The following is a 26007-nucleotide window of genomic DNA, read 5'->3' on the forward strand; positions in this document are numbered from 1 at the left end:
TGTACATGGACAGAGCTCAATAAATTTAAAAAGACTGAAATCATATCCAGCATCTTTTCCAACTACAATGGTATGAAACTAAAAGAAGAAAGCTAGAAAAATCACAAATATATGAAGATTAAACAACATGCTACTAAACAACTATTGAGTTTATGAAAAAACAAAGGAGAAATAAAATACATAAAGACAAATGAAAATAAAAATGACATAAGCTTATAGCGATACAGGTCTACCTCGAGAAATGAGAAAAATCTCAAATAAACAATATAACCTCACTCCTAAAGAAACTAGAGAAAAGAAGAAAGTCCAAAGTCAGCAGAAGGAAGTAAATAATAAAAATGAGAACAGAAATAAATGAAAAAGAAACTAAAAAGGCAATAGCAAAGCTCAATGAAACAAAGAGCTGGTTCTTTGAAAAGAGACACTTAGCGAGACTCACTAAGAAAAACAGCCAACAAAACTCAAATAAATAAAATGAGAAATAAAAGACCAGTTACAATAAATACCACGGAAATACAAAGGGTCATAAGAGAATACTATAAAAATGTATACACCACCAAATTGGATAACCTGGAAGAAATGGATAAAGTCTTAGTATCATAACATTTCAAGACTGAATCCTGAAGAACAGAAAATCGGAATAGACCTATCACTTGTAAGAAAATTTAAACAGTTATCAAAAACCTCCCCAAAATCAAAAGTCCAGGAACAGATGGCTTCACTGGTAAATTCCACCAAACATTCAAAGATTTAATAACTATTCTTCTCAAACTCTTCCCAAAAATTGAAGAGGTGGAAATGCTTCCTAGCTCATTTGACAAGTTTTACAGGGCCAGCGTTACTGTGATACCAAAACCAGAAAAGGACCACACACATGCGTGCGCATGAGTGCATATGCACACACACCATACACTACAGATCAATACTACAACAAACATCAATGCAAAAATCCTCAAGAAAATATTCGCAAATACAAGAATGCATTAAAAGGATAATATAGTATGATCAAGTAGGATTTATTCCAGAGATTCAAAGATGGTTCAACATTTGCAAATTAATGTGATACACCATATGAACAAAATGAAGCAAATGATAAAAAGCATATGATTTGCTCAACAGATGCAGAAAAGGCATTTGACATGACTAAATATCCAAATATGATTAAAAAACTCTCAATAAAATGGTGTAAAAAGAAAGTACCTCAATACAACAAAGGCCACATATTATAAACTTAAAGCTAACTGAAAACTTTTCCTGTAAGATGAGAAGACAGACAAGGATGCCCATTCTTGTCACTTTTATTCAAAATAGTACTAGAAATCTTAGCTAGAGCAATTAGGCAAGAAAAAGGAAATTAAAGCCATTCCAACTGAAAAGGAAGGAGTAAAACTATCACTATCTGATGCATGATTTTATATATAGAAAAAACTCCACCAAAAAACTATTAGAAATAATAAACAAATACGGTTAAGTTGCAGGGTTCAAAATCAATATGCAAAAATCTGCTTGTTTTCTATACACTAACAATGAACTATCAGAAAGAGAAATGAAGAAAACAATTACATCGAAAAGAATACCTAGGAATAAATTTGACCAAGGAGGTGAAACCTGTACACTGAAAATGATAAGACATTATTGAAAGAAACTGAAGATGACATGACAAAATGAAAAGTTATTCTATGCTCATGGATTGGAAGAATTAACATTGTTAAAATGTCCGTATGACCTAAAGCAATCTACAGATTCAATGCAATCCCTATCAAAATCCCAATAGCATTTTCACAGAAATAGAAAAACAATCCTAAAATATGTATGAAACCCCAAAGACTCTGAAGAGCCACAGCAATCCTCAGGAAAAAAAAAAAAAAATGCCAAATGCCAGAGGTATTATACTCTCAGATTTCAAACTATATTTCAAAGCTACAGTAATCAAAACAGTATGATATTGGCAGAAAAAGACACAATCAATGGAATGGAGCTGAGAGCCCAAAAATGAATGCACGTGTATACAGACAACTAATTATGACATGATGGAGTAAGAAAAGCCTCTTCAGTAGACGGTACTGGGAACACTAAACAGCCACATGCAAAAGAAAATATCTAGACCACTATCTTACATCATACACAAAAACTAACTCAAGATGGATTGAAGACTTGAATTTAAGAATTGAAATGATAAAATGCAAAGAAAACATAGGCTGTAAGTTCCTTTACACTGGTCTTAGAAATGTTTTTGTAAACTTGATTCCAACAGTAATGGAAACAAAAGCAAAAATAAACAAGTAGGACTACATCAAACTAAAAAGCTTTTGCACAGCAAAAGAAACCATCAACAAAATGAAAAGGTGACCAATCAAATGGGAGGATATATTTACAAATATTTCCCATAAGTGATTAATATCCAAAATTTATAAAGAATGCAAAAATCTCAAAAATAAAAAAGCAAACAACCTGATTAAAAATAGGCAAAAGATCTAAATAAACACTTTTCTAAAGAAGACATACAGTTGGCAAACAGGTACGTAGAAAGATGTTAACATCATTAATTGTTAGGAAAATGAAAAACAAACCACAATGAGCTATCACCTAATACCTGTTAGAATGGCTACTATCACAAAGACAAGAAATAAGTGTTAGAGAAAATGTGGAGAAAAGGGAACCTTTGAACATTGTTGGCGGGACTGTAAATTAGTGCAGCCACTATAAAAAACAGCATGGAGGTTCCTCAAAAAAATAAGGATAAAACTACCATATGATTCAGGTATTCCACTTCTGGGTATTTATCCAAAATATATGAAAATATTAATTTACAAAGGTGTGTGCACACTATATTCATTGCAGCATTATTTACAATAGCCAAGCTATGGAAACAACCTAAGTGTCCTGTGTGTGTATACACACACATATACAATGGAATACTACTCAGCCATAAAAAGATGAAATATTGCCATTTGTGACAACACAGATGGACTTTGAAGGTATTATCCTAAGTGAAATAACTCAAATGGAAAAGGTCAAAAATTGGATAATTCCACTCATATGTGGGATATAAAACAAAAAACCAAACAAGAACAGAGCTATAGACAGCAAATTAGTGGTTACCAGAGGGAAAAGAGTGGGGGTAGGGCAAAATGGGCAAAGGGGGTCAAATATATGATGAATGGAAATGAGACTTCTGGTGGTGAGCATGCTAGTATATACAGTTATTGAATTAATGTTGTACATAAAGAACTTACATCATGTTATAAACCAACGTCAATTTTTGAAAATTTAAGATGGCATATTAATATAGTATGAATACTTAAAAATTTGAAAACTGATGGAAATTTGAATGTAATTTGCACTAGCCCACCCCCATTTCACATATGTGCAAAATAATGGCCAGAATTTAAGTAATCTATCCAAAGATATGTGGAATCATAAAATTTTAGACTTGTGAGAACCTTAAAAGGTATCAACTCTAACTATCCACTCAAAAGAAATTAAAGCTTCTCTCTAATAGCATCATTAAGTGAAGAGCCAGCATATGCACTGCTACCTACAAAGATGAAAGGGGAACTGATTGCTCTTGAGCCTCTTTGACAGCTGTTTATTACTGAGCTAAATGTTTTCTTATAGCTCCCACCCTTGGTCCTAGAACCCAGGTAGACTTACTCCTATATCTGTGCCATTAACAATACACCATTAATTCATTCATATATTTTGTTATTTCTTTAAAGTTTTATTGTGAATTTAGGAAGAAAAGTTATTATAATATTTCATGCTGTTAGTCATAGTAACTATAGCAAAAACTGCAGTGACCATGATATATGAGACAATAAATATTTAACTCCTCATAAATTTCAGAGATATTCTCAATATCAAAATTCTGACATATATAACAAGAGTCATGGGGCTGAAATGTAGTTTGTTTACATGTCTCAGGGATTCCAGGATATCAGAGCAGGTCTGTAGGAGTCTTATTTACATGATAACTCCATCTTTCCCTCCTCTTCTTCACAAAGACATCCTGGGAGAAAAGGGCTTTGAATAGATCTGATGGGCATGGGAATTCAAACTAGAACACACAGATGAGCAAGACCAGGAGCTCCTACTTTTGGAGGGTGGAAAACTCACTCTGAGGTAAAAGTTGGGATTAACGTGACACAGGGCTTATAAGTATTTAACAAAATATTGTATTTATTAATGACCTCAAAAATGATCTAGCTTAGTTCAGGGAACCTGCTTAAAAAATGCTCTGTAATGAAGATGGTAAATATCAAAGAGCAGACCAATTGTGAGTGGGAGGATATACATGTGGTTATGTTTACCATGATCCCAGAACACAGAGAGGATATAGCAATACTTACTATTTGGGACAAACCTTCCCTTAACTTCAAAAAAGCCTATAATAGCAGGAAGAGTCAGAATTAGGTGCATGAGATGACAAGGTGAGAACAGAAAAGCAGTGATGAATGTAGCAGCAGTGAAGAAAAGAAAAATGGGAACAGAATTCCTGACAATAAATGCCCCAGGAGCAAAAAAGCTAGTTGCTTCTTGGATAAGCAACTTGCAGAAGCAATAAGGGCCAAATAAACCCCCACTGGCTGACTGGAAAATGACAACAGAAGCAACATCGGTAAGGAAACATCAGCAATTGCTGAGAAGCTGGTCCGAACCATTTGGAAGCAAAAAAGGCTCTTGGCTTCCCTAAGTAAGGTGAGATATGAGAAAACAAAGGTAAAACCTCTCAATAACTTAAATTCACCTTGACACTTTCTTTACACATAAAAGTCAAACCATAAGAAAATAAGCAGAAGTCCAGGATTTGGTCAAATGATCAACATCCAGGCATTATCTATGGCTTACTATTTACATATTTAAATTAACATTTCTATATTACTCTACAATCTTAACTGGTGCTCATATTGAAGACTCTACGGCACTAAAATATCCCTATGTTCAAAAGAATATTTTCAATATAAGTAAGTTACTAAGGCAAAAGATTATACCAAGTATACCTAAAAAAAAATTTTAGCAGTTAATTTTAATAAATATTGACAGTATGCCTACTAAGCAAAAGGCATAATTTTAGCACACAGAATCAGAGATGAAAAAGAAATAATTTCTGTTGTTAAGGAAACAAAACGGAAGGAAGCTAATATTCCTTGAACACTTTAATAAAGTAAGATTTTATGTAGCAAGACAAAGATGGCATTATTGTTTCTGCCCCTAAAGATTCAGAAGTTTAGTGGACATTTCTCTCCTAAGTGTTTATTTCATTAGAAATGCAAATTAATAAATTAACTAGTGGCATCCTGTTTATAGTCCATTATGAGCAATAACCATTCACTAGCTTAATTATTTTATAATATATACCTGTGCATAGATATATTTATTAAATTTAAGACTCCCATTCAGAGTATTCATTTCCAGAATTAACTAAAGAGATCTCAGTCTAATTAACAGGTTATTTTGGAATCAAAGAATCTTCAGTTATAAGAAATGTTGATGCTTACCCAATCAAAATAATTCTTCTATGCAAGAACTACTTTTTATAAAATCATCTTACCAGTGCACGAGCACATAGAATGATAGAACACTGGCATAACAAAGCAATGATTCCACTTTGATACAGCCATAACTGCTGGACAGCTAGCTCTTCCCTGTGAGTCAGAATTTGCTTCTTTGTAATTCTCACCTGTTAAGTCTAAATTTTGCCTTCTAAAGGTGTAGAAAACAATGTCTTCCAAGTCACAGCTCTCTCTTCTAGGTTAAAGATCCTTCACATATTTTTATAGTCTTTTATTATAATGATTTCATGATTCTATACTCTCCTAATTACCTTCCTGAGTTCAATCTCAGTTTGTCAATACTTCTTTTAAATGTCAAAAGGATAACATCTAAACGGAGTATGGCACCATCTGTTTTAGAACTTACATTTGTTTTTGCAGTCTAAGATTTCATTTGTTTTCACTTTTGCAAATGAGGTTCAATAGGTAACTAATATTTATATCTACTAAAATAACCAAGCTCTATTCATAAAGTCCTCTACTCTTGCATGTACTGGACACTGTAATTTGTTTTGGTGCACAGGATCTTAAGCCCCTTTGTGTGTTGGAGGAGTAACCCCGGTGTGAGGTAAAGAATATTGCTCCTACAGGTTCTAATAATTAGGAGGCACTGGTGGATAGCTACAATTCCTGTTACAGAAGTGGTATCCGTGCTGGAAGTAAGCAATATTGAAGAAATGGCACAGGTAAAATCATGGCAGTGATGAGAATTTCCTAATCAGACAAGTTCTGTGGCATGGTTTGGGGGCATTGTTCCTGAAGCTTAGCCTTAAGTCTCATTATCTAGTCCTTATAAAGACTCTATAAGGCACCCAATACCATTTTTCTTAAAGTAATACATTTTTTTTTTTAAATTTGAAACAATCACACACTTACAAGATGGATGTCCAGAAGCACAAAAAACTTTCTTCCCTAAACTATTTGAAAGTAAGATGCTGACATGATGGCCTTTCACCCACAGAATACTGTAGTATGCTTCATATATAATTAAAGATAAGGTCATACTTGAGTAGAGTGGGCTCCTAATCCAATAAAATATCTTTGTAAAAAGACAGCCCTGTGAAGACAAAGAGACATGGGAGATTATATGAAGATGGAGACAGAGACTGAAGTCATGCATTTATAAGCCAAGAAATCCCCAAAATTTCTGGCCATCATCAGCAGCTAGGAGAGAGGTATGAATTCTCCCTCAGAAGGAACCACTCCTGCTGACACCTTGATCTTGGACTTCTAGCCTCCAGAACTGAGACATTAAATTTCTGTTGTTTTAAGCCACCTAGTTTGTGGTACTTGTAATTAAAAATGATTCACCAGTTGTCCCCTAACGTGCTTTCTAAGAAAAGGATCTAGTTTAGAATCACATATCGCATTTCCCTTTATTCTGTCAGTCTGAACAGTTTCTTAGTCTTTCCCTGACCTGCATAATCTTGATATCTAAAGATTATAGGTTTGTTACTTTGTAGAATGTCTTTGATTTGAGTTTACCTACTGTTTCCTTGTGTGTTTCCTTGTGCTAAGATTCAGATCATACATTTTTTGGCAGAAATATCACAGAATTGACACCATGTTCCCCTCAGAGCATCATTATCAGGTGCACACAATTTTGATTTCTGTGCTTACTGATGATATACAATTTGATTATGTAATTAAAATGGTGTTTTCCAGGCTTCTCAACTGAAAAGTTACCCACCTCCTCCCCCCTTTTTTTTTTTTGCCATTAATCAGTAAGTATTTTGTAGGGAGGTACTTTAAAACCATGTAGTCCCTTTTTTCTGGAACCTCATCAAACTCTCTCTCTCTCTCTCCCTTCCTCCCTCTCATCCATCAATCCATCCATCTATCATCAATCATCCATCTACTTACCTATCTATCTATATTTGTGTAGACTCACAGTTTCCTATATTATTCAGGCTCTAATCCATTTCTATCATTATTTTGATGCTCAAATTGTGCTTAATTTTGCTAACGAAAGCTCCTTTAAGCTGGTTACTATGTTCTTTTGACATGTCTCTATCCATTTTTGAGCACTTTCTTCTTTTGGGGGCAACATATGTTCCAGTCATATCTTGTACACTCTTTTTCCCAGACCTTGAATCAGAAATGTCTGATCTTTCTCATTCAGTGGTCACAAGATTCATTCTAGCTTCCTCTTTTTCACATCTAAAACTCCTGCTCTGATAGTAAGAAATCTGATAGTAAGCTTTCACAATTCTTAATGTAAACGCTCTTTCCCCCCAAGTAGATGTCATCCTTTCACAATTCTTAATGTAAACGCTCTTTCCCCCCAAGTAGATGTCATCCTTTCCTTGGTTCCATGTGGTCACATACAAGCTCTACCACTCTGTGTTGGTCTACCCACTGTGCATTTGTGTATATTCTCTTCTCACCACAATTTAAGCTCTGACTCCCCATACCAGGCCATTCTACCCATCAGCGCACCATATGGACTACCTTCTTACTCTGCTTAGCCTCTAATTATGCACACTAGGTCATTTCTCTATGGGGATGGATGCCTTCCTCACCCCACTCAGGCTCTCACATTCTGTGCTGGGCTGCCCCACCATGAGTGGACGGGGATTTCCTTGGGCCCTGATAACTCCTGCCATGTCATGGGGATCCCCTCCTCACCATGCTCAGGATCTCATTCTCTTTGCTACACCCTACCTTACCTCCATATAGACAACATCCTCACCTATTTTGGGCTTTGACATCTCAAACGAAGTCACCTCCCTCCCTCTGAATGCCCTCATACTGCTTGAGCTCAGACTCTTCATAAGCCTCCACTGCAGGGACACTTTCTTCACCCTGCTGGAGCTATAAAACCCCATGCCAGGCTGCCCCTCTGTGTAGATGCCCTCCCTACTCAGCAGCAGGCCATCCTTTGTGTGGATGCCTTTTTATCCAATTTGGGCTATGCCTCTTCACTCCAGACCACCCCAAGCATGTGAATAATCTGTCCCTGCTGGCTCTAGTAACCCATGTCAGGCTTCTCCTCCACACTGATGGCTTCTTCACAGATCTCTGACTCTGCATCAGGTTGCTCTCATATGTGAATGCTCTCATCTTATTCAGGCACTGATTCCCTATGCTGGGCCACCTCACTGTATTGATGACTTCCTCACCTTGCTCAGATTCTAATACCCTACACCAGGCCACCTCTTCTTGAGGATACCCTTCTCAGCCTGCTTAGACACTAAGTCCCTGTACCAGGATAACTTCGTGTGTGAATTCCCTCCTCACTGTTTGGGCTCTAACTCTCTACATTAAGCTGTTCTATGTAATGAACTTCTCACCCAATTTTGGTCCTGAAATCCCACTCTGTGGGACTGTAGCTTACCTCCTCCACTCCCACCAATTCAGTACTACTACAGACTAAATGTTTGTGTCCCCCATAAATTTACATGTTGAAATCCTAGCCCCAGTGTGATGGTATTAGGACGTGGGGCCTTTGGGAAGTGATGAGGTCATGAGGGTAGAGCCCTCATGAATGGGATTAGCGCCCTTGAAAAAGAGACCTTAGAAACTTCCCTTGCTACTTTCATCATGTGAGGACACAGTGAGAAGCCAGCAGTCTACAACCTTGCAGAGGACTCTTATCAGAACCTGACCATGCTGGCACCCTAATCATGAACTTCTAACCTTCAGAACTGTTAAGAAACAAATTTCTGTTGTTTATGGGCTACCCAGTCCATGGTATTCTGTTATGGCAGCCCTAATGGACTAAGACCTCTATATTGTTCTGTTCCACCTAATGGCTTTAGTCAGGAAGGAAAGGGAAGAAGAAATGGAAAGAGTTTCAATTATTATCTTAATAAACTCTTTTTATGTTTAATTGACAAGAGTCAGTTTTAAAAAAGGAACCCTGCCAAATACACATCTATAAAGTACCACTCAGGGTCATTTTTCAAATTAAAATGTGAAACTTTACATTTATTCCTATTAAATTTTATCCTATTGGTTTTGATCTATCAGTTCAAAATATGTTGATCTTCTTGAGCTTGACATTTACTTAAGTTATTAGTTGTCTTTGGTAGCTTTATGACAACTGAAAATTTTATAAACATGTCATTTATTTTTGTCAAAGCTATTAATTAAAAATGCACAGAAAGGAAGCTCAAGAGAACAAAGTCCTGAATAATATCACCTAAGACAAAGTTTTACACTGGCAATGGGCCTGTGGTCATAGAACTGATGTAAGAATTGGGTTCTATGATTCCACACATATAAACACTAGGTCCAAAAAGGTATAGTTTAGTAATAGTCTCTAAGACTAATTATATTACAAGCCTTACATGATGGACTCTCTCTTTTTATATTAACAAGTCTAAGACAGGATGTAAAATTCATCACTAAATTGCTTAATATAATCTGACTGATATAAAAGTAAGTGGTAGAGCTGGAACTCAAACCCAGGTAATATGCTTAACTACTGTCCTATTAGGTTAATGAAATTAAACAATCATCAATATCTTTGCTTGTCTTCCTAAAATATCAAATTTGAAGGGACCAGGGCATATAAAAATTATTCAGGCATAGCTGATCTGTATATTCTTTTTGCTTTTTAATAACTTTCTCTCTTGCACGTAGCAGCATGGAATAATACCAAAGCAGAAGTGACATAACAATGCAAAATCCCTAGATATTTAATTAATAAATTTTTATTCTTCATTTTGAGGTATCATGAAAGAAGGAAAAAAGGAAGCCACACCTGTCTCTCAATAAGGAGGATTTTTAGACAGAGTTGTTTGTCTACATAGAATCTATTTACTTGGCACATAGTAATGTTCAAGAGACAGTAGTTGTTTTTTTTTTTTTAATCTTCCTTATTTAACTTAATTAAACATTTACCAAGCATTCTCCATGTACTGGGTGACACAAAAAGCACCAGAGCTACAAACAAAAGTAAAATATACTTTCTGCCCTCATTTATTTCCGTACGTGCAATCAGGGATAGGAGAGGAAAGAAAGTGAAGAGAGATCTGTCTGCAAACACTTCATGTAACAAATGATGTCTGAAGGATGGGACCAATTTATCACCAGGAAATCCAGCTCTACAACAGGGATCTTAAAAGTTCACCACATATATTCTATGAAATATGCTTCTCGGACCTTCCCAGTAACCAAAATTCAGAAACCTTGCCTAATTCTCTATTCTGTATACTTGCCACAAAACGAAACTAAGAAGAATAGTCTTTAGCACATATTACAAAGATCTATTAATACTAAACCTAAAGATTTACTCGTTTGATACATTTTTACATTCCTTGGTATAATTACAAATATGGATTAATTTCTGCAATATCTATCATCATATAAGACAATCTGTTGACATCCTATCAAAACACTTCACTAAAATAAATCAAGTTGCTAGATTTGTTTCAAAATATCTTTTAACAGAAAAAAGCAGACAGATTCAAGGTAGTACTGTCATTTTAAAAGTAATAATGTATTTGTTTTAAAACAAATGAATATTGGCTTAAGATGGCAAAAATGAAGCATGGGTTTGAATCAGGCAGTATAAATAAACCTAACCAATGAAAGGAATGGCAAACTGGAAAGTGGTAAATGGTAGGAAACTACACATTTAGATATTTAAGAGTTGTGCAGGGTCTAAAAGGACATGAAATAGGCAAAGAGTAAGGAAAGATTGACATCAGATTTTGGATAAGACTCAGAAAGAACGGCAAGGTGCAATAAAAAACAATCAAATCGAATGAACAAAGTATATTCTTTTCATTATACGTACGAAATATTTTGAAAAACAAATATTAAAAAGTCCTTGTTTCTGGACCATAATTTATTTCCTTCCCCCTTCCCTCTTTTTGTCGTGGGAGGGGTCGAGGGAAGAAAGAGAAGCTCAGCAGTGCATTTAAAAGAATATTTGTAACATTTTACTGAACATTTCTAGATATCTGCAGTAAGAAGATTTTTAACAGGTAACCACTTAACAGGAGACATCACTGATCATTCAGAACTGTAAATTGGATGTTAATCTTCCTGCATAATGTTCTTCAATGGTTCTTCCTCGCCTTTACAATAAAGTTTAAAATTCTTAGTATTTTCTCCTTGAATATTTTTCCTGACATATTACTCCATGTTACAGTACCCATCCTATGCTTCCACAACACTCTATGCAGTTAAAAAGGGAACCATTTCTAATCGTTCTTTTTATACTGCAATACAACTGCTAATTTACTCTCTTTCTTCCTTACTACACTGTGTTCTTGAATGGCAGGAACTGTGTCTTAGTTTTCTCTGAGTCCCCCGCAACTCGCACAGTATCTGCCTCAGCAGATACTTGGTGAATTCATGAAAAAAAAAAACAAAAACAAAAACACAGTAATTCATTTTTCCAAGGAGTACACTATAGTAGAAAAAGTACTATATTGAGTCCTGCCCATAATTTGCTATAAGTAACAAATTCTGAACCTCCAATAAAATAAGGAGATTATTTCAATTTCTCAAGTTTCCTATGATCTCTGCTAACTTAGTTTTTTTCCTATAAATTCTTGATAGGGAATAAAACTACTTTAAAAAGAATAGTCTTTAATTCAAATGCTTACAATTTATACTGGATTTATCACAATTCTTTATGTTTCACTATAGAGGTTTCTATTATTAGTATAGTGCCTGTGAAAAAGAAGAACTTGATGGCCTGTCATAGTGTCCTATTTTTAATCTCAGCTTCACTGGCATTTGATTTTCCTCCCATAAGACTTTCTCTTTATCTGTTGACTCCACTTCTATTTCCACTCTTAACTTTTTAACCTAGCTCTAGAACTAGTTAAGGAAGATGACTGGCATGTGACAGAAACTAGTGATTGCAAAGGGAAAGAAATGTAAGAGGAAGAGTTCCAGAGGTCATAGTCTTCTCTTGCTTGGAGTGAGGGCACAATGGTCTTTACAAAGACTCAAATCTCAGTTCCTCATTCACTACTACTCCTTCCACCTATATCCCACCTTTTATTTTTGGACAAACAAAAACATAAGGAAAGAGAGAAGAGTTTTTTTCCTTATCTTTTGTATAACTGGTCATACAGAGAGAAGAGTCTCCCTTTTTTACTGAAGCAAAGAAATGTATCCCTACTTAAAAATATCTTCACATAGTAGTCAGTTTCTACTATTAGGATGTTAGTACTTCAGGCACCATATTATAAATTAGGCTTTTTTGGTCCTGACTGAAGGAGTAACTTCTACAAAAAATCAGTTTAATTAGGAAGGGGATTTATAAATTACAGTTACAACTGACTTTTCACATATGTTACTTAAAAATCAAAGTCTGACTATCCAACTGCAATCAGTAGTTTCTGTGTTTTAAGTCATACTAAAAACAGTAATGAGTATCCTCATTTGAAAAGACCAATGTTATAATAGTTAAAAGGCTTCCATCATAAATGATATTTACTGAAAACAATTTGAAAAGATATACTAATAAACCTAAAGTGTATTCTCTACTAAAAATGTAAATTCTAAGAGGTACCAAAAGAAAAATAACATTATTTTTATGGAAATCTAACTGACAAGTAAAGACAAAAAATTTATTATATTGCTTATAAATTCTACTGCCTGGTTTCTTCTTAGCCCAAATATTTGGACCCTTCCTATTTTGAAGTTACCTGATTTGCCACTCAAAAGATTTGAATTAAAGGAAGTACTAATCTAAGACATGTAAGGTTTAGATGGCAGGCAAAATTTTAATTGTAATCATTGAGCTAATTGCTTCTCTAGAAAAAGGCATATTTCTTCTTTGATTAAATCAAGCAGACACCCCCCCCCCCCCCCCCCCTCCCCAAGGAAAATGGAGGGAACCATAAGTTCTGGTTTTCCTGGGACAATCTTGGCTGACACCGGTCTTGGAGTAATTGATAGAGTCCTTTTTAATTCTCAAAATATCCTGGGTTGAGCGATAAATAACATGGTAGTCCTACTTCTAATGTGTTCTTTTCAAATCAAAGCAACAACTATTATTTAGGTGCCCATGTGAAAAGCCAAGAACTAAAGGGATTACAAAGTGTCCTCGAAGTGCTTCAAACGTAGTTGAAAAGACTGAATAAACTTTTCAGGTTAAATATACAAAATTTAAATGGTTTTTAAAAATATAACTAGAAGAAATGTTATAAGAACATATATAGTTACTTGCTAAATGAATGGCACAATAATTGGTACTAAGAGATTTCATAGGTGGTAGGGTAACTTTCTATTCCATAATTAACTCCACTGAACACAACATCACCATTTAGTGAGTGCCTTATATGTGTCAGGTCTGGTTTAGAGTACTTTACATATATATTAACCCTCACAGTTATCCTATGAGGTGTACTATTATTCACAAGGATGGGAATTTCACTGATGAGAAATGTACCTAACAGAGGTTAAATAACATGAAACTTTATGCAGCTAGCAAGTGACAGAGTTGGGATTTAAACTCAAGTTCTCTAATTACAAAGCCAATGAACTTTTCATTTCTCTTGTCTTCACACAGGGTGGTAGTTTTCAATTGGGGGTGATTTCGCCTCTCAGGGGGACATTTGGTGATATCTGGAGACAGTTTTGTTTGTCACAAATGTGTGTGGGGGGTGGCTAGTGAGTAGTGTAAAGGAAATGCTAAGACTTCACCAAAAGAAACCTTTTAAAGATAAGATCTGAGCTCAGTCTGGAAGCATAGGTAGCATTTGAATAGGCTGGGGAATGGTGGTGATAAGGGTCAATTCTAGATAAGAATAGTACAGAAAGTACAAAACAGGTTCAAGAGATAGTAAATTACTAATTTACCAAGATCAAAGTAAAAGAGTATTGAAGGGAAAGTAGAAAGAGAGACTAGAAAGATGGAATGATCTTTTAAAAAGACTAAGGAACCTGAACTGGATTCACTTAAGATTTCTAAGCAGGGGGGTAACATGAACAATATACATTATTATAGTAAGATTAATCAAGAAACCAGGGTAAAGAGACTAATTAGGATACTACTGAAACAGTTAAGCCGTAAGGTATTCAAAGTTTGTGCCTTCGTGTGGTGGGGAAAGTAAGGAAGAAAGATTATATAATAATAAATTACCATTCTTACCTGTAATGCACTGAAACTGTCCATCTTCTCTTCTTATTGTAAATGCTTCCCCTGGGTTAACTTGAACTAGAATAACCTTAAAATAAGAGGAAGAAGTATTAATGAAAACAACAGAGCAAATTAGTATATCAAAATATTATATACTGCTAGTAAGAGAATAGATGTAAAGCTGTTTAACCATATGAAACTGGGGAGGAAAATGGGGATTATGCATCTTACGCATTTGCTAAAAAAGTTTTATTTCACTTTTCTGGAGGTCAGACTTAAGCCAAAGTAAGATAATAAAAAAAGATAGTGGTAAACTTTTACTGGAAAGTCAATAAAGTTCACTCTGAAACAAAGATGAAATCAAGTCATAGTGGGTCATCTATGCTTACTTAGTTCATCAGTTGTTAAGTATTGTGTTTTTTAGAAAATAAAGCATAAATTTACAGGTAGAACATGGGATTAGCATACCTGAATTAGCACAATATCTCAAATTATATTTGATAATGTGTTAAATCTCATAATTTAAAGTAGTTTTCATTTTATAGGTAATACACACTGAGTTTACTATATTTGAAAAACAGAAAACTGGAAAAAAATCTGAAGTCTTTCTATCACAAAATAAACACTTAACATTCTAATAAATTTCGCTATACACGGGCCTAATTTTTCTCCTTAAATATAGACATAAGATCTTCAATTCCATATAGTTTTCTAGTTTAATATTATAAAAAGATGTTTCTACATTACCAAAGCATTTCATCGAATGACTATACCATAAATTACTTACCATTCTCCTAACGTAAGGAATTTAGGTAGTCTTCAATTTTTCCATTATTATAAACAATGAAGAAATGAGCATTTTAGTATGTACTTTTCCCCTCTCTATAATTAGTATTGCTCCCTTATGATAGAATTCTTGTATCCGTTATGTGTAACTGCTTTTGAAAAAGGTTTTACTAATTGTTATTTTCCCTCATAGTCCATGAGGAAACACTTTTACCAAATTTTCTGCAACCTTGGAAATCAGAGTTGTAAAATCTTTGTCACTATGATAGATGAAATAGTTATTACTATTATTTTAATTTGCACTTCTTAATGAGATAAAATACTATCTTTATGTTTGTTACTACCTCTTTTGTAAACTGGCTGTTTATGTCATCATACCCATTTATTTTGGGGGGCTTTAGGTGTTCTTAGTGATTTATATAATTTTTTTGCATATTAATAAAACTTTATTATATTATGCTGCAAATATTTTCCCATTTTGTTTTCTCCTTAATTTTAATACAATTATTTATTCTCCTGGAGCCAATGTTATCTATTTTTGCATTTGTGACCATCTTCTGTTGCTTCTAAATTCAACTTGTAGCTGGCTATCAAGCACCTGAAATGTGGCTAGTCTGTATTGAAATGTGCTCTAAGTGTAAAATACATCCTGGGTTTCAAAGATTTAGTTAAAAAAAAAACCCAACAACGTAAAATACTTTGTTAATAATTCTTATATTGATTCATGTTGAAATAAAATTCTGAACATACTGGGTCAAATAAACATTATAATAATTAATTTCACCTGTCTTACTTTTTAAATGTGGCTACTAAAAATTTTTAAAGTATTTATGTGTTTATATTTCCACTGGATAACGTGACCTAGAGGTTTGATAAAAATTAAGATTTCTATTTTCTTTTAGCTTTTAAATAATTGCATCTTAAATCTGGAGAAGATTCAGAAATATTCTTTTCCTAGAGAGCTAACCAATACAATTTGCTAAATTTAAGATATCTCCTTTAGCACACAATAGACTTTGACTTATCTCATCCACACCACTATCTACTTTGGCAAAAATAGCTGTGGAAAAGCTTTACTTAAATTATTTTAAACACTGTAACTTCAAAAATGTTTTCTGATGTTTTCTCAATCACTACTCTTCTATTCAAATCTTTCTTTGATATTTACTGGTAATAAGTGCTAGGTAAGAGAAGGAAAGTGCTACCAAAGCACTCAGGACAAAGTATCTCAATTAGCCTGTTATCTGAGCATGTGTGTGTACGTATGTGTACCATGTGTATGTTTGTGTAACTGCCTTCCAGAGAATGTAAAATTTAAGCTGAGTCTTGAAGACTGAGCAGGAACTACCTTAGCAAGAAGAAAGGGAAAGTCTTTCACGTGTTAAGAAGAGCAAGTGCAAAGCTCCAGGAAAGGCAATATCATAAACAATTTATCATAGTCAATGAACCAAAAGAAGTTCTATAGTTCTATATGGTTGGAGTATGGGGTGGGAACACAGGAAAAAGGTGAGAAATGCGGGAAAAGGTAGACACAAGCCTTTATAGGGTCTTGTGGGCCGTTTTAAGGGCAATCAAGAGTATTACTTAAGCAGGTAGTGCTATGGAGGATTACCCTGGCAGCAGTGTAGCAATCAGGTACAGAAAGACCCATCAGGAGGTTATAGCACTCATCTAAGTAGGTTTCTTTTAATGCATTAATTTTTATTTTCAACTTTTATTATTTCCTTTATTTTGTTTTCCTTAGGCTTACCATGTTGTTTTTATAACTTTTTCAGTTGAATACTGTATTTCATTCTTTCTTTAGTAACACATGCTTTTAAGACTATGAATTTGACTTAACTCAGCTTTATTCAGAGTATTTTCACTATTTTTTAAAGATTTTCTGTTATTTTGCTCTTGATTTCCTCTGTAATCTAAGAATTGTTCTATAAAAACTTACAATTTTGAAAGTGGGCTAGATTTCAGTTTGCCTTTATTTCCAATACATTGTTATCAATCTCAACAAATCCATGGTTGTTAAAAAATATTTTAAACTTATTCTGTCTTATTCACTTCTTTCTTAATTAGTTTTAGAATTTGCTAGAGGTGATGAACTGCTGAAGGATGTTACCTGAGGCCAGTACTGTGTTAAAGCAAAAGAGTTCTTAACCTGGGAGCCATAGGTATCCATTCAAAGGGTCTGTGAATCACCAGAATTGTATGAAACTTTCTGTAGATATTATAACTTCTAGAAAAATGTTCACTGTTTTCTTTAGATTTCATTAAACTCTTAATAGGATCCAAGAACCAAATTAGTGCTATGTCACACCATGCTGTGTGCTTTACATACATATTGTTTCTTTTAACCATGATCATCTAACAGTATTGCTATTGTGAAGTTACATAAAAAACTAATTGTTCCTCTAATAAATTTATTCACTATAAAGTTGTAAAAAAGAAAACTAAGAAAACCAAACATGATATATACACAACTAATATATTTTGCTATTAAGTAAAAAAAGGATAAACAGACCTCCTTTAAATTATAAGATGTTCCAAAAAATAGTAAGCAGTGAAATTTATTCCTTAATCTAAAAATCAATTACTAAACACCCAGTGTTTAGTACCTATTTTTATATGTACTGTGAATAGCAAGAAGAATAAATCAAACTCTAAGGCCTCAAAAAGTCCAGCCTAGTGAGGGAGGCAGACAAGTACACAGCCAATTAACTGTACAGTGTCATAAGTGGTATAATGAGGATATGACCAATGTACTGTAGGCTCCATTCAAGGCAAGATAATCAGGAAAAATTCTTGAAGTAGTTTTTTTACATAATGTTCATAGGGACAACCAAGAGTTAACAGGCTAAAAATGGGAAGTGGACATTTCAAGGTGAGAGCCACATAGCATGTATGAAGTAATGAAGATGAAAGAGATCATGGACAATTTGAAAATGGAGAAGTGTGGTATAGCTAAAGTTTAAACTAGTCTGAGAAATGCTATGGAAAAAGAGAAGACTGGGATTAATAAGCAAGGGCTATATCATGAAGATCCTTAAATATCAAGTTATACAGTTAAATCTTTACGCAAAACTATTACACAGGGAAGGGTCATATTCAAATTTTACCTTTACCTCAACTTCTTATATTGAAATTTTTCATATGTACAGGAAAACTGCAAGATTGGTTAAAATAGATTCACTATTACCCTTCAACTAGATTCACCAACTGTTTAACATGTTGCCAAATTTGCTCACTCTCACACACACTATTTTTATAAACCATTTTAGAGTACCTGAGGGGTGTTAAGTTTGATCACTTGGTTTAGGTGATATCTGTCAGATGTCTGTATTCTAAAGGTACCATCGTTTCCTTTTGAAAGTAATAAAAAATCAATACGGTGATACTTTGAGACTGTGACTATCCTATTCCCCAACCATCTTTCACCAATGGTTTCAGCAATTATTACTAAATCATTATTATGGTAACTGTAAATGGTGATTTAAAAAAAAAATCATTGTTTCTACATTTACCAGTTAGCATTCTTCTGTTAAGCAGACTTATTTTCTATATCCTTCCCCTTAGTTTCGAGTATACCGTACATTGATTGGACATCTATATAGTTTGTAAAATGATCCCCCCAATTCCTCCCTCCCTCCCCTGACCCTCCTTCTAGCCAACATATTAATGCTAACTGCATTCCCTATGCTGTGCTCCCCATCCCCATGACCATCCATCAGCTACTAATTTGTGCTGCTTTAACCCTTCATCCCATTCTCCCAGCCCTCCAAACTCCCCTCCCCTCTGTCCATCACCAAATTGTCCACTATATTTGTGAGTTTATTTTTGATCAATTTGTTCTTTTTATTCCTTAGATTCTGCATATAAGTGAAATCATATAGTGTTTATCTCTTTCTGACTTAAATACCTTCTAGGTCCATCAAAGTAGTATCTTTTTCCATCCCCTTTTCATATGTAGGGTTCTTGTTTTCTCGTCCTTTCAGCCACTCTATCTTTTGGTTGGAGTATTTCTTTTCCATTTAAGGTACTTACTGCTAGGAATGTAGTTGTTACCATTCTTTATTTCTGTTTTTGATGCATGTTTTTTCTTCTTAAAGAAGTCCCTCCATTATTTCCTGTAATACTGGCTTGGTGGTGATAAATTCCTTTAGCTTATTTTTGCCTGGGAAGCTCTTTATCTGTCCTTCAACTCTAAATGAGAGCTTTGCTGGATCAAGTATTCTCGGTTTTAGATCCTGGGTCTTCATCCTGTCAAATATTTTTTTGCTGAGCCCTTCTGTCCTGCATAGTTTCTTTTGAGAAATCGGCTGCCAGTCTTATGGGTGTTCCCTTTTACATAATAATTTCTTTCTCTCTTGCTGCTTTTAATATTCTTTCTTTGTATTTAACCTTTGGCATTTTAATTATGATGTGTCTTGGTGTGGGCCTCTTTGGATCCCTGGTTTTTGGAATTCTTTGAGCTTCCTGGAGTTTTATGTCCATTTCCTTCAGCAGGTTAGAGAAGTTTCCATCATTATTTTTTCACACAGCTGTTCAGCATTTTGATTTTCTTCAGTTACACTGATCAGACAGATATTTGGAGCCTTAATAGTGTTTCATATGCTCCTTAAATTATTTTTATAGTCTTGGCATCTTTTTTCTTGCCATTGTGATTGAGTGTCCTAACTGGCTGTCCTGTCCTCTAGATAGGGCTTTTGATCCTCTTTTTTCACTTTGTTTATTCCTTTGTTTATTCCATTTAATATACTTCTCATCTCAGATAATGTGTTCTTCATTTCAGACGGGTTCCCTTTAATAATTCTTATGGTTTTTATCTCTTTGTTGAAGTTCTCACTGAATTTATCTACACTTCCCAAAAGTTCATTGAGCATCTTTATAGCCAGTGTTTTGAACTCTTCATTGTTAGATTACTTGACTCCATTACATCTGGATCTCTGTTCTGTTCTGTTCTGTCATATGATTTCTGCTTCTTTGTCTTCCCATTTTAGCTGCCTTTTCATGTCTATTTATATGTACTAAGCAAAGCTCCTAAGTCTCCTGATCTTACTGTGTGGATTTGTGTAGTAGGTTTCCAGTGGTACAGGCCAAATTTAGCCCAAGCCTCTACCTCTCCAGGACTACCTGTTAAGATTCAGCAAGCAATCCACAGATGCTGGGCTTACAGTTGCCTCAAAAGGCCACACCAGAAACCGAGGTCAGCTGCCTCCACCAGTGTTAGTCGCAGCAAGAAGCACCTGACTCATTGAGGATACATGTGGCTTGGGTGGGGCTGTGAGTACCAGAAAATTGGATATTCACATGAAAAGAATGAAACTATCTTAGGCCACTCACAATATTAACTCAAAATGGATTAAAGACTTAAATGTAACACCTGAAACCATAAAACTCCCAGAGAATACATAAGGAAAAAAGCCCCATGACATGGGTCTTACCAATGATTCTTTGGATATGACACTTAAGGACAAACAAAATTAAAAAAAAAATAAACAAGTGGGAGTATATCAAACTGAAAACCTTTCTGTACAGCAAAAGATAATGATCAAAAAAAATGAAAAGACAACCTGTTGAAAGGGGAAAAAATATTTGCAAATCATATGTTTGATAAGGGGTTAATATGCAAAAAATATAAAAATCTCCTACAACTCAATAGCAAAACAAACAAACAAACAAATAATACAATTTAAAAATGGGCAAAAGAACATTTTTCCAAAGGAGATATACAAATGGCCAAAGGGTACCTGAAAAGGTGCTCAACATCGCTACTCATTAGGGAAGTGCAAATGAAAACCACAATGAGATATCGCCTCAGAGCTGTTAGAACTGCTATCATCAAAAAAAATAGGAGATGATAAATACTGGGAGGATGTGGAGAAAAGGAAATCCTTGTGCACTATTAGGAGGAATGTAAAGTGGTACAAAAACTGCGAAATATAGTATAGAAATTCCTCAAAAAATTAAAGATAGAATTACCATGTGGTCCAGCAATTCCACTTCTGAATATAGATCTGAACAAAATTAAAATACTATGTCAAAAAGATCTGTACCACTATGTGCATCATTATTTACAACAGCCAAGAAAGACATGGAGAAACCTGAGTATCTGTCATGAATGAATGGATAAAGAAGTTGTGGTATATATATATATATACAATAGAATATTATTAAAACACAAAAAAAGAAAAAAATCCTGTATGGAACTAGAGAATATTATGTTAAGCAAAATAAATTAGGAAGAGAAAGATAACTACTGTATGATCTCACTTAAATGTGAAATCTTAAAAAAGAAATAGAAAAGGAGATCAGATTTGTGATTACAGAGGTGGAGGTGGGTAGGGCTAGACTTGTCCCCCCCCCCCCACCCCCGAACCCATAAGATGTAATGCACAATGCAATGAGTATAGTTAACATTGCTATATGGTATATTTGAGAGTTACTAAAAGAGCGGATCCTAAAAGTTCTTATCACAAAGGAAAAACACTTTTCCCCCCTTTTTCTTTTGTATCTATGTGAGATAGATGTTAACTAAACTTATTGTGAAATCATTTCATACTATATGTAAGTCAAATCATTATAGTGTAAACCTTCAACTTATACAGTGCTTTGTATGTCAATAATATCACAAGAAAACTAAGAAAAAAACCTAGAATGCAAAATCCACTCCTAAACACACAGTAGTACAATGCCCAAAACAAAGAAAAGACCTTAAAAGACATTACTTATAAAGGAATAGCAATTAGAATAGCAAATTTCTCAGCTGCAACAGCAAATGAAAAAAGTGTACTACTTTTTGTCTTTTTTTTTTTTCTTATTAAACATTAATGGGTCTCAAAATTTTGTGACAGATTTTTGGTCAAGTTGCTTCCATTAAAAAAATACTGATTTTAAAAATTAATAACTTAAAAACAGCCACACATACACAACAAATGGTCCACAAAACATTTCTTCTGAAGGTTTTACAATGTGTTGTAACCATTAACCAGATTATGTTAAACTTAAATGGCCAATTAAGAAAGTTTTGAGACCACTCTTCTACCTCTGATTAAATTTACGTGGCAGGTATTGGGGATAATATTCATTCAGCCTTCTGAGCTTTCTGGGCAGATTTGGTGACCCTTGCCAGCTCCAGTTGCCTTCTTGTCCACTGCTATGATGACATCCACAGCAACTGTCTTATATCATGAACAGCAAATTATCCCAGAGGACAGTTAGAGAAACTCTGAACACATAGGGGCTTGCCAAGAACTGTATCAATGATGGCAGCATCTCCAGATTTCAAAAACTTCAGCCATCTTCTTTTTTCTAGAATGATGATCAACCATCTTCAGCTCAGCAAATTTAAGAGCAATGTGAGCAGTGTGACAATCTAGCACAGGTGTACATCCAGCACTGATTTGGCCTAAATGGTTCAAGATAATCACCTGAGTCGTGAAGCCAGCTCCTCCCACAGGTGGGTGATTTTTGCTATCACCAGCCACACTGTCAAAATGAGCATCTTTGATAGACACATTCTTGATATTGAAGCCCAAATTGTCCCCTGGAAGAGCTTCCGTCAAAGCTTCATGGTGCATTTCAACAGACTTTACTTCATTTGTAATGTTGACTGTGAAAGGCGCCCACCAAGCCCGGTTTGAGAATACCTCTCTACTTGGCCCACATAAACAGTACCAATACTGTAGACATCTTGGAGGGGCAGACACAAAGGCCTGTCAGTTGGACAAGCTGGTGGCAGGATACAATCCAGAGCTTCAAGCAGTGTTGTTCCTTCACAAGCACTGCCATCTTTACAGGGGACTTTCCTTCCCTTGAACCAAGGCATGTTAGCACTCGACTCCAGCATGTTGACACTAGTCCAACCAGAAATTGGCACAAATGCTAGTGTGAGAGTTGTAGCCAGTTTTCTTACTGTAGGTGCTGACTCTCTTAACAATTTCCTAGTATCTCTTCTGGCTGTAGCGCGGTTCAGTGGAATCCATGTTGTTAACATCAACGATTAGTTGTTCCACACCGAATGTGTAATCCAGAAGGGCTTGCTCTTGGGTCTGTCCATTCTTGGAGATACCTGCTTCAAATTCACCAACACGAGCAGCAACAATTAGGACAGCACAGTCAGCCTGAAATGTACCTATAATCATGTTTTTGACAAAGTCTCTGCGTCTTCAGGCATCAGTGACGGCCACATACTTGCTCATCTCGAATTTCTACTGAGAGATATCAATAGAGATACCACACTCCTGTTCAGCTTTCAGTTTATCCAAGACCCAGGCATGCTTGAAAAAGTCCTTTCTCATCTCAGCAGCCTCCTTCTCAAAATTTTTGATTGTTCTTTTGTCCAACCCACATTTGTAGGTCAGATGACCAGTAGTGGTAGACTTGCCTAAATCAACGAGTCCAATGACAACAATGCTGATAAGTGTCTTTGAGTCTTTTCCTTTCTATCTTTGGCTTATAGTTAGCAGTGGTTTTTACATATCTGTGTCTGGAAGCAAACTCAATGTGAAAAAGCTTTTCGAAGTCTTAAGAGAAAATAACCATCAAACTAGAAATTTATACTGAGATTTCTAAACCACCATTTAATAAAAGAGTAAAATAAAAATATTCTGCAAAGATTGAAAGACCCTCACTTCAAAAAAAGTAGGAAAAAGAAAAACTCCAGCACAGAAAGTAAGGTAAATGGAAAACACAAAATAAATTGTTAGAAATAAATCCAAGTATTAATAAAATATAAACAAACTACACTTGCCTACTAAAAAGAAAGAAAATAAAATTAGATTAAAAAATATTAAAGAGAAAATTCCAAACCCACTAATATGGTAGGCTATTTCAACACATTTCTTAGTAATTAACAGAACAAGCAGACAAAAAGTTATCATCGGTATGGAAGATCTGAACAACACCATTAATAATCTTTCTTTTTAAAAAATTTTATATTAGTTTCAATTATACGATACATTGGTTAGACAATTATATGGTTTATGAAGTGATTCCCTGATTACTCTAGCACCCATCTGCCATTACAATACTGACTATATTCCCTATTCTGTAGTCTACATCCCCAAGACATTTTGTAACTACTAATTTGTACTTCTTCATTCCTTCACCTTTTTCACTCAGCCCGCCCAATTCTCCTCCCCTCTGGCAATCACCAGTTTGTTCTCTGTATCTGCGAGTGCTTTGTTTAGTTTGTTCATTTCTTTTGTTCCTTAAATCCCACGTGTAAGTGAAATCATATGGTATTTATCTTTCTGACTTATTTCACTCAGCATAATACCATGCAGATCCATCCATGTCATTGCAAATGGTAAGATTTCATTTTTTTAAATAGCTGAGTAATATGCCATTGTATAAATGTACCATAACTTCTATATCCAATCATCTATTCATGGGCCCTTAGACTGCTTCCATATCTTGGCTATTGTAAATAGTGCTGCTGTGAACACAGGGGTGCATAGATCTTTACAAACTAGTGTTTTGGGTTTTTTTTGGACAAATACCCAGAAGTGTAATTGCTGGTCAAAAGGCAGTTCCATTTCTAATTTTTAAGGAACCACCAAACTGTTCCCACAGCGGCAATACTAATTTGCAATCCCAAGAACAGTGCATGAGGGTTTCCTTTTCTCCACATCCTCACCATTATGTTTTTTGATTTATTGGTGATAGCCAATCTATCACTGTGGTTTTAATTTGCATTTCTTTGATGATTAGTAACCTTGAGCATCTTTTCATGTGTCTATTGGCTGTATGTATTTTCTCTTTGGAGAAATACCTATTCAGGTCTTCTCTTTTTAAAAATTGGATTGTTAGTCCTTTTGTTGTTGAATTGTATGAGTTTTTTCTAAATTTTGGATATTAACCCCTTATCAGATGTATCACAGGCAAATTCTCCCATTCAATAGATTGTCTTTTTGTTTTGCTGGTTTCCTTTGTTGTGAAAACCCTTTTTAGTTTGATGTAGTCCCATTTGTTTTTCTTGTTTCCCTTTCCCGAGAAGATATACCTGAAAAAAAAAAATTACTAATAGCAATGCTAGAGAGTTTACTGCCTATGTTTTATTCTAGAAGTTTTATGGTTTCAGGTCTTATGTTGAAGTTTTTAACCCATTTTAAGTTTATTCTTGTATATGGCATATAAGAAGGAGGTCCAGTTTCATTTTTTTGTAACTGTCCAGTTTTCCCAACACCATTTGTTGAAAAGAATGTCTTTACCCCACTGTATATTCCTTCCTCCTTTGTCATAGATTAAATGACCTAATAGGCATGGATATATTTCTGGGCTCTCTATTCTGTTGCACTGATTTATGTACCTGTTTTTATGCCAGTACTAAGCTGTTTTGATTACTACAGCCTTGTAGTATAGCTTGATATCAGGTAGTGTAACACTGTCTACTTTGTTCTTTCTCAAGATCACTGTGGCATTTGGAATCTTGTATGGTTCCATATAAATTTTTGGATTATTTGTTTTAGTTCCCTAAAAAATTCCACTGGTATTTTGATAGAGATTGCATTGAGTTTATAGATTGCTTGAGGTTGTATGGCCATTTTAATAAAAATGTTGATTCTTCCTACCCACGAGCATGGTATATGCTTCTATTTATTTGCATCTTCTTCAAATTCTTTTTTA

At 34.8% G+C, this 26007-nt stretch overlaps 1 protein-coding gene and 1 pseudogene across 5 annotated transcripts in view; both read right to left on the reverse strand.

The window, feature by feature from the left end:
• Positions 1-26007, reverse strand: part of FNDC3A (fibronectin type III domain containing 3A) — a 173911-nt gene that overhangs the window by 91258 nt on the left and 56646 nt on the right. For all 5 annotated transcript variants that reach the window (XM_036228574.1, XM_036228572.1, XM_036228570.1 and 2 more), the window contains one exon: positions 14617-14692. Coding sequence is in view for 4 of the 5 variants with exons in the window: in XM_036228572.1 (XP_036084465.1) it covers positions 14617-14692 (76 nt within the window). In the remaining variant the exon portion in view is untranslated. The remainder of the gene's footprint in view (positions 1-14616; positions 14693-26007) is intronic.
• Positions 21588-23564, reverse strand: LOC118609354 (annotated as a pseudogene).

Source organism: Rousettus aegyptiacus, unplaced genomic scaffold (genome assembly GCF_014176215.1).
Source record: "Rousettus aegyptiacus isolate mRouAeg1 unplaced genomic scaffold, mRouAeg1.p scaffold_m13_p_11, whole genome shotgun sequence".
In the NCBI taxonomy this organism is placed as follows: domain Eukaryota; kingdom Metazoa; phylum Chordata; class Mammalia; order Chiroptera; family Pteropodidae; genus Rousettus; species Rousettus aegyptiacus.